Genomic DNA, 15,849 nt, shown 5'->3' on the forward strand with positions numbered 1-15,849 from the left:
TGCTGATTGCATATATTGTCAGAACAGCCCCAACGCTCCTCCAACAACGGGGCATCATCTCAGCATTATCCCACTCGGGTGATCGAGTCACGATGAGCCATCGGTACTCCCGTGCTAACCGGTCAGCACCACACATGCAAAGGAAATACAACCCTAGGGTGAAAGAAACTGATATTTGAAGCCGTGGAAGATAGATGTTTGTGACTTTGTTCCAGGTTTTCGTGGTCTCTTGAATCTCCAGTGAAGATGAGCATGATAATGCAATCTCCCCTTGTTCAGACTCTGATGCGACATGTCTCTCTGCAAGAAGAATCCCAGCAACAAAGGCAAAGAGATCCCAATGTCCCATATAGAACCAGTACATTGCGACCCCCGCCAATGCCAGATACCGAGGCTGGGGTCTCCAAAATGAAAATGTCAAGAGTAACAAGTAGACAGCACATGAGCCACGAAACTCAATTGGCATTGTCCACAGCTGGTAGTTGATGGTTTTCATATCTGGTCGGTTGTGATCGAAATTGATATCGACTTGATGATTGCTGATATCTAGTAAATGCACTATTCTCGAAAGCACGTATTGGATATGACCCCATGGTGCTGTCAAGGGCTTTAGCCCGTCTAGCCAGTCATCCGTCGGTTTCCATTGGAACAAATTGCAAAAGTAGACAAATTGACTGGCAAATAGTATGGCGAGAGAAGGTAGATAAATTCGAAAGATTCGACGAGTTGCAGCAGAACATAATCGACGAAAGTAAGTCGAAGTACTTGTTCCAATGTCCTCCCGACAGCGGAGAAGGGGGAGAGAGATCGCATAGCCCGATATCACCATGAATAAAGCAACCATTGATGGACCATTGAAGAGAAGTCGGAATGGTGGGAGTTGGAGAATATGACGGTTTTCTTCAGCTGGTTCATCCCAGTAGGATCTAGTCAGAAATCCAGTGATACTCTTGGGCTCGAAGCTCTTTGAATGGTGTATCACTACCAAAGCTGAGGCTATACCTCGGAGGCTATCTAGCCACAGAATGCGTTCCATGGCTAGAAAATGATATTAGAGAAAGAAAGTGGAATATTCATAGAATAATTTCGACCTGAAATTATATTACGCCGTATTTTATTCTGTCAAATCCACATTTCAAGCTAATTGACGCTAAGGAAATCGAATGCAGATCTCATTAAATCCTGTCTTGTATACTAATCAATACAGGCAATGGGCTGAGACCTTGTAAAAAAGAATATGCATAACACGAAGTACGGAGTATACGCATATAGACTTCTGCAATGAGATATTTACACAGATGAGCTGTCTCATTACAAGCCACTTCAAAAGCCCCAAAAGTAAATACTCTCCAAAGTACGGAGTACTCCGTACACCCCTGAATATGGGTCTTAGACTTAGGTCTACGCCACCAAGAGACATTTTGGGAACGATGCATTCATTGGTCGTATTGGATACACCATTCAGCTCCGAAGGAATCCGAACTGAACTGAGGGAGTTTTTTTCTTATTCCTACAAGGAAAGAGTAGTCGGCCGCATAAGCCTTGTGATGTCTTTTCAGTAGTCGCGGTGGTTTCTTTAGTTGTCTCAAATATCATTCTTTTTAGATGTATCATTTCTATAGGTCGACGGCGGAAAAGGTGGAAAAAGTCACTTTTCTATGTAAAACATCTGACTAAAACATCACGGTCAAATTCGAAAAAAGACATTAAGCATTAGGATTAAGCATTGATCTCCTGAGACTTTCCCAGAAATACACAATGAAACTTTTCCCTTAAAAAAAGAACAAGGCAACTCTATATACATAGTTCCCCTGAATTTATACCTTACCCGACAAAGCCCCCAAACCAACAGACTCAGTCTGCGCACGAATCTGCTTCTGCCACATACTTGTATATCGACCATGAGAAGCCAGTAGCTGCTCATGAGTCCCACTTTCGGCGACACGACCTTCGTGCAATACAACAATATTATCAGCAGTGGTGATCGTGCTCAGTCGATGGGCAATCACAAGCACAGTGCGTCCACGCGACAAGACAGATAGTGCTTCTTGGATATTCTGCTCGGTCTCAGAATCCAATGCAGCCGTCGCCTCATCCAGCAAGATGATCTGAGGTTTCTTGATAATCGTTCGGGCAATAGCAACCCGCTGTTTCTCACCACCACTGAGTCGTAATCCACGGTCGCCTACTTTGGTTTGGTAACCATCAGGGAAGGCCATGATCTTGTCGTGTACACTGGCTGCGCGACACGCTTCATAGACTTCCTCGTCGGTGGCATCTTGGTTCGCGTATTTGAGGTTGTACATCAATGTTTCATTGAAGAGAACTGTGTCCTGTGGGACAATGCCAATGTGTCTTCGAACCGAGTCAATTGTCAAGGTTCGGGTGTCGTGTCCATCAATCGAAAGACTTCCACCGGTCGGATTGTAGAATCGGTAGAGTAAGCGGAAGATTGTCGATTTTCCGCCGCCTGATTCTCCTACTAGAGCAGTAGTTGTACCGGGCTTACAGTCAAAGGTCAATCCATCGAGAGCAGGTCGTCGTGTGTCGTATGAGAATTGGATATCGTCAAATGTGATTCGGCCGTGACAAACTGCTAGTGGTGTTGCGGACGGTTCATCCACTACCGATGGCTGGACGCGGAATAGTTCGAGGAGACGTTCTGCATTGATCAACGCAGATTGAATGTATCGGTAGAAGGTTCCGAAGATGTTCAATGGGGCTTGGAGCTGGGCCATATAGGTAAGGAGAGTCACGAACTGGCCGACTGCACGTTGACCGCGAGCAACTTGGTAGGCGCAAATGAAACAGGTGATTAGTAGACCGAGCATAAAGATGACATTTTGGAAAATATTCATCAGATTCTGCGCGAAGAGGGAATGCCACTCTGCCCGGAGGAAGTCCGAGACTGCACCTCGATAGCGATTGAACTCGTATTCCTCTGCGTTGAAGTATTTGACAGTTTCGTAGGACACGAGAGAATCATTCCTGTATATATTAGTTAAACCTAAAGGACAGATAGAGGAGGAAAAAGAAAAGAAAACTCACTTGACAGCGTCTTCTTGCCTAGAAGCGTTCACCATTTGCCGTCGCATATTGGCTCTCCAAGAGGCAATTTTGACAGTTGAATAGAGGTAGAAGAATGTCATAATAGCAACAGCCAAGGCGTAGTATGCATCGAATACGACTAGGAAGTATCCGATAGCGATGGCCAAATCAATGAACATAGGCAGCACTTGGAAGGTCACTTGCTCAAGGAAAGTGTTAATTGAGCTGCCTTTGGTGAGAGCAGAGAGGACCTCGCCCATCTTTTTCCCCAGGTGGAAGTCCAGTCCTAGGTTATGAACGTGCTCAAATGCAGCGGTTGACAACTCCATGTATGCATACTGGCTGACTGAAATCCACAGATTCGACCGAACGGACTCAAGGAAACCTTGGCTGCCTTGAAGCCAACGGTAAACGATATACAAACAGATGGGCATCCAGGGGACTTGTAAGGTTCCGTCACTAGAGGACAATGAGTCTGCGATCACTCCCACTTGATATGGGACTAGAATATTGACCGCTCGCTGCACAATTAATATACCAAAGCAGATGACGACGACAACTTGCAACCGGAGAGATTTATAAGGCCACAGGTATGGGAAGAATAGAGAATAACCACTCAGATATTCCATCCAGTTAGTGGAAGGGGTGGTCAAAGGCCGCACCCATGCTTCTACTACAGGGGTCTCTTGACCATCCGTCAAGGCATCGCCGTCATCCGAGTTGGCATTGCCTCTTGAATCAAGCAAGCTGGTCGTTTCTCCAGCATTGGCATCCTCGGTATCCTTGAAACTGCGATGTTTGCGGGTAGATTTGAAAATGTAAGATGCGACCAGCAGTGCGAGAACAAAAATCCGCAGAGAACCCGTGGTAATCTCCAATGCCTCCCAGAATGTGATTTTCGTGCGCAATTTTCCACCGAATGGATCTCCGATTGTTGATTCACGATGATTATGAGAATAGGTCGAGACTGAAATCGAGAGAACTGCGAGCTCGAAAGGAATGGCCGAGACCCATGGGATGAATTGCGCGATTGATGGTGCAGGGTTCGTATCGAGTAAAGATATGAAGATGACAGTATGAGCGAAGAAAGACCCAACGACAAAGAACTGGATTTTCTTATTAGCTTTGATTTAAATCTTGGAAACACAAAGTCTCACCACCACCGCTTGACCGCACCACCATTGTTCTGTTGAGGTTATGGCATGGGTCATGTGAATTGTCGCCTCTGCAATATAGGTCGCCAACACACAAAGACATAACCAAACAAACCAGCGTTTGGATCTATTCAGCGCAAGCTCCGCGGGCAAGTCCCTGGCCACTGCCATCATGATCCGGGTTCGCCTGGGCAGTGGTTTCCCACCGGGGCCATACTGCACTTCTGTATTTCGACCAGCATTCTTTTTCGCTACTTTGGATGAATGTAACAAGAATACAACCAAGAGAATTGCCAGCAGAAGCGGAGGGTATCCAAAGCGAAGGTATTGGAGCAATTCATGAGCAGCGATAGCCGAATCCATGGCCACAAGCTCTTGATGATCGGAGACTCTGGATCAAGTTGGCTTTGACCGGGCAATTGAGACAGGAAGAATGGGAATTACCCGGAGGAGGTATGTCCTTGTCTTCGCATGTGGGGTGTTGGATGTGAGATTGAAAGCTGAAAGTTCACAATTGAGCTGTCGTGTGCCCAGATTCCAATCGTGACGATGTTGTCTATCAGTGGAGCACCGGATGAAGGCTAGTAACGCCACTGTATTGGCTAGTAATTTTTCAGCTTCCAAGTTGTGTTGCACATCGATGTCAGACCGATCGTGCCAAGGTCACTAGTCTCGGGCCTTGTTACTCTGTATGTTGTAGTTGAGACTTTCGGTACGGAGTAGGCATGCTTGGCTTGTACTCGGTCCTTAGGTTCAAATTAAAGGTCCAGACCTTAAATACAAATCACACCTTACTTCCTAATCTCGAGATCTTCCTAAGGTTGCGCTCAATGATGGAGTTCTGCACGGAGATACTCGGCGGATCAGCATCAGGACCCACTGGTTTGGCCCAGCCATTCAACTTTATCTTTATTTTGAATATGCGCGCCGTGTGACAAGTAAGAATAAAGGTGAAGTCGTAAATTTAACCAAATCATAAAGAGAGAGAGAGAATGAGAGATGGATTCACTAGATATAGTGTCGCTAGCCCATGCTGCCATCAAAGCCCACTTCGATTTCTGTGCAATGGCTTGAAGAACCTAGTTATGCTCTTTTCCCAGCGGGTACAATTTCATAACGATAATTTTGCCACATTCTGATAGTGCGATGTATGTGGAGTACTCCGAGTATAGACCCATGAGATGACCTGGCTCTAACAGAATTGAACGAGCATCATATGTATCCACCGTCCTTTATCTGTAACGATCTAACATATTACCGCACTATGGACGGGCTATGTTTATATTACCGTAGCCAGGTTGAAAATATAGGGGATTTAATTCCAGTTCAGTACTATTCTCCCTTGCTTTTTGTTTGGCTTGTCTGCCTAAGCCTACCTAATGGTGGACTCCGTGTCATTATATTATTCGTTGCAGTAAATGCATATACGTTCTCAAAACGCAATTATTATACGAGCTCGCGTGAGAAATTGCCCAATTGTCAATAATGGACATGTATATTTCTGGCATGACAATTATACTTCTTTACTCTGTACTTACAGAGTCCATACCGGAAAATACCCCGCCACCTGTCACATCCCATATGACCTTGCAGTACGGAGTGTGGTTAGAAAATAGCCTATCCTTCTATTTGTGCAATGTAAAATTTGTCAACGAGCCAATTGATCTACAATAAGTCATGAATTTACCTATACAACATATGTACCTTCCTTGGAAGGTTTAAGGTTACCTAGGTAACCTTGGGACATGATGAGTTAAATGAAGTAGGTTCGCAAGGAAGGTTGGAAGAACCATGGTTCTAGGTGGGCCTCTTCCAAGTTTTTTTTTGAGTCTAACTAGATCGGACAGTTCATGCACTTCCCGAGGTCAATCCCGATTTGCTCCTCCCAACTCCACAGTTCTTCTCAATACAATAGTAACTTATAAGCTCCACGCTATCGACCAAAATACACATCAGCTTGTCACTTGGTTATGTTGGCTTGGGTACGCGTTCAGCCTAAGAATCCTGTCATTTGGTGGCTAGCTGGATTTGTCAATTGATACTGTAGCTGTACCCATCGAAAATACTGCATACCTACTCGATACCCCCTATTAGTTATTCATCTCCGTCAAATTAACCATTTGAGCGCCCAATAACGTCACCAGTACCTGACGTGTGATATGTAACTTCTTACGCTCTCAGCCATTGGGACAGACCTAGCCTGCATGGGGCTATGGAAAGACGGACTTAACCGCATGCGCCTGTATATTTAGCCACAAAAGATGCAGGACATGCTAGTGGCTCAATACATATGCGTATGTACGGGGTATTACCCCAATAGGTGCCAAATATGTGAAGCGTCCCCACCTGAGCGCGAGGGCACGATGCAGGCAGCATATCCTCCCTGCTGAAGTTCGGCCCAGTCACACTGAGATCCACCATATGTTGCATAAGGTGGCACGGCTGAGGAAAGACCCTAGTATTATGTCGATCCTGTAGTCTGGTCCGCGTATTTTGAGCTTGAGTTGAGAGACATCCTCTTTTTTTGCCCATTACAGTCGAATGAGACTGAATAATACCTTGAGATCCTCTTTTTTTTTGTGTTTTGTCTTTCCATTCAAACTTTCTACTCTAATAGAATGGCCGCCTTAGAGTGCGCTAGACTTGACGAGGGTGCCTTGCCAACCACTCTCGACAAGCTCACCATTCGACAAGAAGACGATGGCAACTTCACATTGACTGCGTTACCCGAGACCGGCTCGGTCACCGCAATCGTTGAATCTGTCCTTGGTCACTCCGTCCAGCTACATCGTCTTCAAGCATCTGGAGCAGAAGGCCAATCCGGCTGTTCCATCTATTTCGTTCGCGACAGTACCCACCCAGAAAAAACTGTCGCCGTCACAAAAGTATATCCGCCAGCATGTCATAAGGACTTCTTCGAAGAACTCGTTGCATACCGAAGGCTGCTCTCTCTTTCAGATCCACCGTCTGCTGCTCGGCCGCTTGGAGTGGGAAGGACGCGCGATGAAAATACCTCGGAGCCTATGGGAGTGATTGTCTACCAGCTTGCAGCAGGTAAGGCAATCAACACAATCATCCGTGACATTGGTCGGGTCTCCACTCTCCGATTGATTGCAAAGCAACCATGTCCCGACGAAACAAAAGAAATGATGAATGATATAATTCGCGGCGCGCTCCACGGGATCTCAATCAATTATAAAACACACCAAACCCAATCATCTAATATCACCACCGCTGAGCTCTTGGACTGTCAATTCAATGGACTGATGGCCGACTTGATTTCTGCCGTCAAGGGTGTGGCATTAACACTGGCCAAGCTGCACCGGGAAAAGTCCGAATGGAGCAGCGCCAGCGAGTCTGTTGTCGACAGACTCCGTGACAAGCTACAAAGTTGGGTCCAGGAGATTCAGGGCCCATCACGACCACAGTACGAACGCGCTATCGGATCTGATCAAATACAGCAACTCGCCTTATTGGTCGACCGTGCGATTGATTATTCGCGGGAAGAAGGTGTAGCATCACTACTGCACGGTGATGCCTCACCAGGAAATTTCTTCTGGGACCCCGTTCAAGGTATCACCATGATCGACTACGGCGGACTGACTCGCTCGATGGATGCAAGCGGTCGACCTATTGGGCCAGCAGAAATGGATGCGGCTGGGTTTCACGAGCGGTTGCGAAAGTACGCAGGGGATTTCGGAATGAGTGAAACTGATATTGGCAAGGTTCAGGGCGAGTTCTGGAAAGCATACCAGGAACAGGGTATACCGATCAACGAAGGGCTAGCCCGGTTGTTCAAAACACGCACGCAGCTATCTCGGCTATGGTCTGCCGTGGACAAGCAGGATGCATCATGCGATGAAAATAAGGCTGTCCAGCTCAGTGAAAAGGTTAAATTTGAATGGGAACGTCTCGTCAGTATCTCGCCCGAAAGGGTTCAACCCTGGAGAGTGCTCGTCGTTGCCAATGCCAGCGGGCCTGGTAAAGGAGGTCTGCCTCTGTTGAATCAAGAACTAGTCAAAGCCATGTCGGAGATTCCCAGTGCATCTGTTACCCTGTTTATGGTAGAGCCTGAGAATGAAGTCAAAAACACATTGGCATCGTTGGGGCATGGTCGGGCTAAAGTGGTCTGCATTCCCTCCAGAGGAGACGACCCAAGTGCCTTGCTCTACCATGTGGCGAAGGTACATCAGCCAGGGGATTATAACCTGCCGATTCCTGACGACCAACATCCATACCCGTTCAATCTCGTCATTGGTCACTCGCGATACTCTAGCACCGCAGCTTCATTGATCCGCGAGAGATGGTATCCCACAGCTAAACTTGCGCTCATCACCCATACCAGTGCTCTGCGCAAGTCCGACGTTGCGTGGAGGTGGTACGGACAAACACGCGAGCTAGGCTATGTTGAAGCCGCTCGGCTGGCAATGCTCGACGAGAGAATTCTCCCCAAAGCAGATCTAGCCGTTGGAGTCGGGCCTGTACTCACAACTGAAGCACGTGAACGCGAGTGGATGGGCCAATGCAATCGCCCACGATCAAACATGATGGGACCTCGCTTTCATGAGCTGGTTCCAGGCGTACGCACGGGTGATTCTTGCACGCAAAATCGACAGCCGAACGATTTATTACGGGTACTCCTCGCTGGTCGAGCAGATGATCCCGCCAAAGGCTTAGACGACGCTGTATATGCTGTGCGCAAGATTGCCCTCTCCGGCAATGATATCTCCCTAGACGTACTAGGAGTACCGGCAGAAGACGTGGAGCGCTGGCAACACGTCGTCGATGAGATGACAGGCATGCCAGGGCTCGTAAGGATGCATCCTTTCTCTGATGACCCTAGCGCCGTCTCACGGTTCTACTGTACCGCGGACCTGGTCATAATGCCCTCAATGCACGAAGGGTTCGGGATGATCTTTACCGAAGTCGCCGGGCTGGGTGTTCCTATCCTAGTGACGCAGGAAAGCGGCGCGGGCCAGCTTGCACTTGATCGCAGTCGTATTCCACCAGATATTGGTCAGGCATGCGTGGTGATGGATGAGAGTACATATGGAATTGTTCCTTCACCGACAAGCCAGCGCGTAGCCGTCTGGGCTCACCGGATCGACCAAGTGAGATGTTACCCAGAGCAAACGAGACGACATGCTCGTTCTCTACAGCGAATCATGCGAGGGTATTCGTGGAAACATGCAGCCAAGGCTCTGCTTCGCTCCGCAATGGAAGGTGAAGGGGATACAGTGCAGATGGCGCATGGCAGCATTGCGCCCGCATATTCATCATGGCCTCGTCCATCGCTTGGGATGAGCGTGGTGTCGTCAATGCGCCGAGCGGCACGAACGCGAAACCGGAGTGGAAAGCCGACCTTGAAACAGGCCGACGATGTCATGCAAAACCTTCCAGAAATAGCCCCGACTATTTTGGCGCTAGAAGAGCATGTCTCTGCTGCTGTGGGCTGTCCTGTCAACTTACGGAGTCTAGATTCTACTCACCCGGGAGGCTTTTCTGGAGCTATCATCTTCTTTGCTTATGCCAATGATGAATTTGCCAACGGGGAGATATCGTTGACATCGAACGATCCTAAAGGTCGCCTGGTCGCGGTGGTTAAACTGTTCGTCTACGGCTTGGACAACGGGATCACGGAAGAGTTGTCAAGTCTTGAATGGCTTCTTTTGCAGACCAAAGGTGACATCAAGACTGCTGCTCCGTTGGCAGTTGGGCGGATGACATGGGATACCAAGCCAGCCGGCGTGGTCACCTATCAAGTTGCACCTGGGGTATCCCTTTATCAGCTCATGATGCAGATGGGCCGCCTACCGCCGGGACCCGCAAGAAGGGAGATGCTATCCGTCTTCACTGCTAGCGTACAGGCGGTTGCACGTACCTTGGCCAGGTTACACACTCATAGTGTCGAAGGGCGACCAGGCACAGAGTATCTCGAGTGGTATTTCAACGCGGCAACAAAACGAGTCCAGCAAGCATTGCTGCACAAAGACGTTATTCGTTCCGCAGGACTTGAAGTCGACCAGCTCCCTGAGAAAATGAATCAACTTATTGCAGACTGCAAGCGTGATATTGCTAATCGACCGCGCACCACTGTTGTGCACGGGGATGCCCATCCTGGAAATTTCTTCTATGACCGCGCTACGGGGCATGTCACGATGATCGACACGACGACGCTGCACTCTTCTCTGGACGAGAATGGCGAACCAATTGGGGCGCCTGAACGAGATCTAGGCCATTTTGTGCATATGCTGCGACGTACGGGCGAACAGTACGGTCTTACGCGACAGGAGATGCAAGAGAGCACAACTGACTTCATCGAAGCGTATCTTGGAAATGCAGCGGCGCCAGCAAGCCTCCAAATCCTTCGGTTCATGATGTCATGTTCGGCTCTATCGTTCTTGAATTATGCGGCGCAGTCAGATCAGACAAAAGTAGACCTGCAGGTTAAAAATTTGCAGGATTTATTCCGGCTTGGAGAGGGCTGGGCACAATTGGATGGAATGCGAGCTTTATAAATATTAATCAGTAGTTGCTTTGTACTTAGATATTCTTTCGGATCTCGGCGATCTATTTCAGGAGTTATGGTAATAATTGACAATATTGGATATGTTTGATACCTCGATATAGTTCCCCTCTCTCTGTATTCTCTAGATCCCCCGAGTAGATTTAAGCGCGCCCAGCGTTTGCTGGCAAGTGTTCATCATCAGACAAAATTGCCATTCCTTCCTCTTGGCCCACTTTCTGGCAGCAATTTCAATAGTGTGCTGTATTTCGCGGTGCCACATGATTTTTCTGGCAAGACAGGTCGGGAAAGCCAGCAGAGCGACAACCAGTAAGCAGCCAAGCTCGGATAGCCGGGGAGGGAGTGGATTTGGGCTTCACAAGATAGGATAGCAGGAGCACCTCCAGGCTAAGGTAGTAGCTGTGTTCATCCAGAGCGTGGCTCTCGGAGCTCGATCCTGGGATATCATCCAGCTTTCATGAGAGAATCCAAGTGCTGAATTTCACTTTGCAAACGGGTTCGCGTGGATAGTAACGTTATTGATCTTGAATGGCTCAAAATCCTCGCCCTCCTTCGGCTGAGAGACTTTCCCTTTCTTGTCGACCTTGACATTTGCCTTCTCTAGTTTGGTAAGGACATCACCGCCTTCGTCTTGGGGGGTCAAATTCAACACCTTCCCAAACACAGTACTGGCACCATCAAGATGCGGCGCCGGTACGAACGAAATGAAGAATTGACTCCCGTTGATGGTTGCGCCCGTTGCGCCCTGAGAGCCGGGTGCAGACCTGTCCTTCACCGGACGAGATGCCATAGACAGAATGCCCCGCGCGTTGTGTCGTAGAGACGGGAGGTGGATTTCTTGGTTCATTGCTGCCGGGTGGTAGATCGATGTGCCGCCTTTCGGAATCTCGAAATCGAGCATTGGTTTCGTACTTGTTTGATGCGCGGCGGGGCCGAGAGAGATGTCTCCGCCCTGGACCATGAATCCCGGGATGAGGCGGTGGAACGGGGTGTCATTGTATGCGCCGCATGCGCAGAGGGCGAGGAAGTTCTCTGCGGTTTGGGGTACTGCTTCGCAGAAAAGCTCGACCTTGAGATCGCCTTGTGTGGTATGTAACTGTTGAAGCCCTAGTTAGCGTCATGTCATAGAATTGCGAGCTGCAGAGCGACCCTAAAGCTTTATTTGCAGGTAAACTTACTGTAACAGACATATTGAGGGGGTTTTACGAGGTGATACTGAAGTGCAAGAGGACCAGATGCGGCGTTGAGGTTCCCCGTGCCCCAAGCCCAGGACCCGTTGTGGCGCTTAGTCATATTTTTCTTATCGATGCGCCGGGCGATTGCAGATGTTTGGTTGTCAGTCCGATCCCTTCAATTCAGACACAGTTTGCTGAATTTGAAATCTAAATACGCTGAAAGGCTCTCAGGAACTACGAGTTTTGATTTTTGACTTCTTAACTATTCTTGTCTCGCCTTAGCACAGCTCTATCCTACCTGTTTGGGTCCTTCCTCAGGCCTTGATCCACAGCATCAAGAACAATGAACAACCGGCCGGTGGAACAGGCGTTGAGCACATTGGTGCCAACTCATGCCAATGACCTGCCACAAGAGCTACTCAGCTATGCAATGTCACTGGTGGCACAATCCCGGAGCTTCTCAAGCAGTTTAAAGCCGGAGGAGGAAATCGCTCGACCATATGCCTGCGCGGAAATCGCTTGCAAAAGGTGTGCTACAGGTCCTGACTTAAGTCTTCATATGGTTGGCTTGGTTGTTAGCTGCTAATTGCTTGTGTCTGACTTTTATAGGTTGACCCGGACTCTTAAGCTTCCTCCGTTACTCGGACATCCGCCCTGTCCTCCGCGCATTTACAAAAAACTTTATTCATACCTCGACCGATCTCTCGCAGCAAGCTCGGCTGGTCTCAAGCGCTCAACAAATGGATCGGCTCCCGGAACACCCTCACGCGCCGGTTCAGCGCAGACCACGCCGACGAAGAGCGCGGTAGCTAGGAACACTCCTTCCAAGGCAGTAGCACCAACGCCACGAGGACTACAAAATACGCCTTCGAAGTCTACACCCTTGAAACGAAGTATGAGCACGGCAAACCGACTGGAAAGTCCCTCGAAATCGGCAAGAAAGGCTACAGACTCCCGACCTAAGGATGTTACTGGGTCAACAATCATTCCAGATGCCCCGGCTTGGGTAATGACAGCCATCCGGACTATATGCAAAATTCTCTCGATGCCTGCCCCCCGCACAAATACCTGGTCTAGGCCTCCAATCTCGAGGACCCTACCTCCGCATATCTTTTCTGGCGTGTCAACCGTCCTTTACATTACGTCGAGCATGTCCAACGACGAACCAGGATGGGACCGGGAGAGCTTGGATTTCCTGGAGCCTATTGTGTCTATCAATGGATCTGATAAGGATGATGATTTCAAAGAATTAGTCTACGCCATGGCTGTGGCTGTATACTTCCTTGTGCTCGCCCGTCGGCGTAACCCTGGCCCAGATGCAGAAGGTGACATCGAAGCGCAGAAGATGGACAAGAAGACTTTTATTGAAATGCGCCAGACGGCATTGAACAGCCTTGGCCTCAAGGCTAATGACCGGCGGCATCGCGATGATGTTGACCAATGGATCACTCTTATCATGGAGCAAGGGTGGGCCAACGGCCAGGAATGGTTTGAGAATATCCCCTATGCTGGACAACTCTATGGCGAAGATGAGGAAGGCAGGTCTTACCAAGACCTGGACGAAGAGGATGCGACACTTAGGGGCGTTAGGCCGCCTAAACGCTCAGCGGCTGGGGGTGGGGCTCGCGCCTCGGAGTCAGATCATGCTCCACGGGCCGGTCTTTTGCCTGGTCTGGGGACAATGATGCAGGATCGAGTTGACTGGCTGAGTGATGATCGTCAAGAGGATTATGTGAATTGGAAAGCGGATATCATGGCCCGCATTGAAGGTGCAACTGCTTGATTGCGGTCATGCGATGAGACATTATTCAAAAGGGGACGCAGCCTACTACTTAATTGATACCCTAAGATATGATTCAACATGTAATTTCTATATTCATCCTCCATAAGCCAAAAAGAGATCAGCTTCACGGTGTCTATGTACTGATTGTATGCTCCTTTGCTCCAAAGCAACCCAATGTCCCAAGTCATCATTTTGGCAACCCAACTCCATGCGCTGTCAATGACGCCAAAACCAATAACCGCCCATCTCAGTACCAGATGCTCCTTGTCCGGTGATGAGGAATAGTCTCATTTTTCTCTGCCTCCAGGCTCTTCATCGTGTCGTACAAGAAAAAGTCGATAAGGATCGCATTGATGCCACATGTCTTTCGCGGTTTCTCTACAATCTTCATATTCTCATCCGACTCATCTGACCCTTCAGTTTCGTGGTTCTCAATGTCAATATCCTTAAGAGGAAGCTTTTGGCGGTTCATTTTGACCTCGGGGTGTTGTTTTTCAATCTCTCGTTTGATCAATTCAACACACCAGATACTCGTTCCACGAAGCTCAATCTCCCAGTTTGAGCCGGGCTCGATGGGCTTCAAGTCGCGGATATGGTTTTCCAGTTTAGGTGCGTACCGAAGACAGTTCAGCTGGTGTAGCATCTGCGGGATGCGGTAGTCTAGGATATAGGGTTAGGATGGACTCAAAGAAGTGATGGGGATTGCAGAAAACATACCTGCAAACATAGTGATCTTGCCAATGTCGTGGAATTCACCAAAGTCTTCGCCATTAAAACAGGCCCAGAGATCGGCGACTAGGATTTGAGCACGTTTGTAGAGTCGAACTCTCTTCCCGTGGAAGATAGCCTCGTCGCGGAAGCAGGAAAAGCTCTCTGTAAGTATATTGACCAGTCCTGCGGCGGATAGGTTGGCACTATCGATGCAGTTGACGAAGCTACCGCCGAATTCCTATGTCCGGTTAGTATAACCCACTTAGCCAAGGTAGGAGGAGATGATACCTCGCAAAGAACCTCGCCTGCTTCCCGTAGACACTGCACTCGTTCTTTGAACATGGGAATCTCTCCGTCTGTTGCGGATCGGAATACATGTCTGAGTAGCTCGTCTGTGCACCTCTCTTCGTCCACCCAGAAGTCGGGTGTTGTGATTGGAATATCTGAAGTTGGGAGTAAGCACTCGTCATCCCAGTAGTAGAGTTTAATCGTGGAACTGACCTTCATCAAGAGCTCTTTGTAGTGCAGCAACCAGACTCCAATAACCAGTCCATAGCTTGCCACGATACTCAATGCAGAAACGCTTTGGCTCCTCCACCTCATCAGACCAAAAACTAAAGTTCAGCAAGTCCATTGTAAAGATGAAATCGACTGTGCTTTCATCTTTGGTCTTGGGGTGCAGTTCGTGCTCTGACCAGGTGTGTGTTGAATACTCTTTCTTCTGCATCATACGCCATATAGTCTCGGCAGCCTCTTTGGTGTGAACAAGGCTGACAGCAATATCAATCGCATTGTCGAAGACATACTGAGCCCCCTCAAGCACTTTGGTCTCTGGTGGGGCATCCTTTGGTCTTTCGCCCATACCGAAATGCTGGCGAAGAAGCTCTACCAACTCAGGGTCGGCTTCATCGTCGGAATTTGCCTCGACTTGACCATTTTTCTGAGCCGGAATTGGTTCTAATGATGGCATGGTGTTTTTCCTTGCTGTTTATCTTGATTGAAAAACAAATGGACAAATTGGAAGATATGGAGTCAGGGGTATCTCGTTTGATACAGGACTCCTGTGGCGAGAAGCTAGACCTGGCAGATATCCCACCCCGACTATTCGAATCTTTTTGAGCCTGCAATCAAGTGATATAAATTACTTGAACAGAGCCGGGCTTTTTTTCTTTCTCGCCACACCGAGATTTCGATCCGATAGCCTCTGGATAGAGTCACCGGTTATGTAAGCAGGCACAATAACTCCAGGGCTAGTTGCAGCCCTTTATGCTCATATTGTGTCTGAAAAGATCTTAGATATGCGCTGTCATGGTGTAGACTAGTGATATTGACTAGTATCTACTGCTGGTGTTCGTCATAAGTACAAGAGAGGTCTGTACGTTATGGTTTATAGTAACACAGGGTCTGCAGGTCTAGAGTACCTGGTACCTGATATAAGAATAAACATGTATG

At 48.5% G+C, this 15,849-nt stretch overlaps 5 protein-coding genes across 5 annotated transcripts; 2 read left to right on the forward strand and 3 right to left on the reverse strand.

Moving 5' to 3' along the window:
• Positions 1 to 1,817: 1,817 nt before the first annotated feature.
• On the reverse strand, positions 1,818 to 4,259 carry PGRI_080550 (ABC transporter, integral membrane type 1; the record flags this gene model as incomplete). The annotated part of the gene is made up of 3 exons (XM_040795769.1): positions 1,818 to 2,988; positions 3,049 to 4,154; positions 4,206 to 4,259. The coding sequence occupies 3 exons, from the start codon at positions 4,257 to 4,259 to the stop codon at positions 1,818 to 1,820; spliced, it is 2,331 nt and encodes a 776-aa protein (XP_040651334.1).
• Positions 4,260 to 6,820: 2,561 nt separating this feature from the next.
• On the forward strand, positions 6,821 to 10,720 carry PGRI_080560 (Glycosyl transferase, family 1; the record flags this gene model as incomplete). The annotated part of the gene is made up of 1 exon (XM_040795770.1): positions 6,821 to 10,720. One exon carries the CDS (start codon positions 6,821 to 6,823, stop codon positions 10,718 to 10,720), a length of 3,900 nt encoding a protein of 1,299 aa, XP_040651335.1.
• Positions 10,721 to 11,209: 489 nt separating this feature from the next.
• On the reverse strand, positions 11,210 to 12,021 carry cyp5 (uncharacterized protein; the record flags this gene model as incomplete). The annotated part of the gene is made up of 2 exons (XM_040795771.1): positions 11,210 to 11,835; positions 11,907 to 12,021. 2 exons carry the CDS (start codon positions 12,019 to 12,021, stop codon positions 11,210 to 11,212), a joined length of 741 nt encoding a protein of 246 aa, XP_040651336.1.
• A 225-nt stretch (positions 12,022 to 12,246) lies between these two features.
• PGRI_080580 (uncharacterized protein) lies at positions 12,247 to 13,686 on the forward strand (the record flags this gene model as incomplete). The annotated part of the gene is made up of 2 exons (XM_040795772.1): positions 12,247 to 12,431; positions 12,513 to 13,686. 2 exons carry the CDS (start codon positions 12,247 to 12,249, stop codon positions 13,684 to 13,686), a joined length of 1,359 nt encoding a protein of 452 aa, XP_040651337.1.
• A 247-nt stretch (positions 13,687 to 13,933) lies between these two features.
• On the reverse strand, positions 13,934 to 15,367 carry PGRI_080590 (queuosine 5'-phosphate N-glycosylase/hydrolase; the record flags this gene model as incomplete). Its single annotated transcript, XM_040795773.1, has 4 exons — positions 13,934 to 14,346; positions 14,404 to 14,635; positions 14,686 to 14,840; positions 14,899 to 15,367. 4 exons carry the CDS (start codon positions 15,365 to 15,367, stop codon positions 13,934 to 13,936), a joined length of 1,269 nt encoding a protein of 422 aa, XP_040651338.1.
• Positions 15,368 to 15,849: the final 482 nt, after the last annotated feature.

Source organism: Penicillium griseofulvum (genome assembly GCF_001561935.1).
Source record: "Penicillium griseofulvum strain PG3 chromosome Unknown contig_77, whole genome shotgun sequence".
NCBI lineage: Eukaryota > Fungi > Ascomycota > Eurotiomycetes > Eurotiales > Aspergillaceae > Penicillium > Penicillium griseofulvum.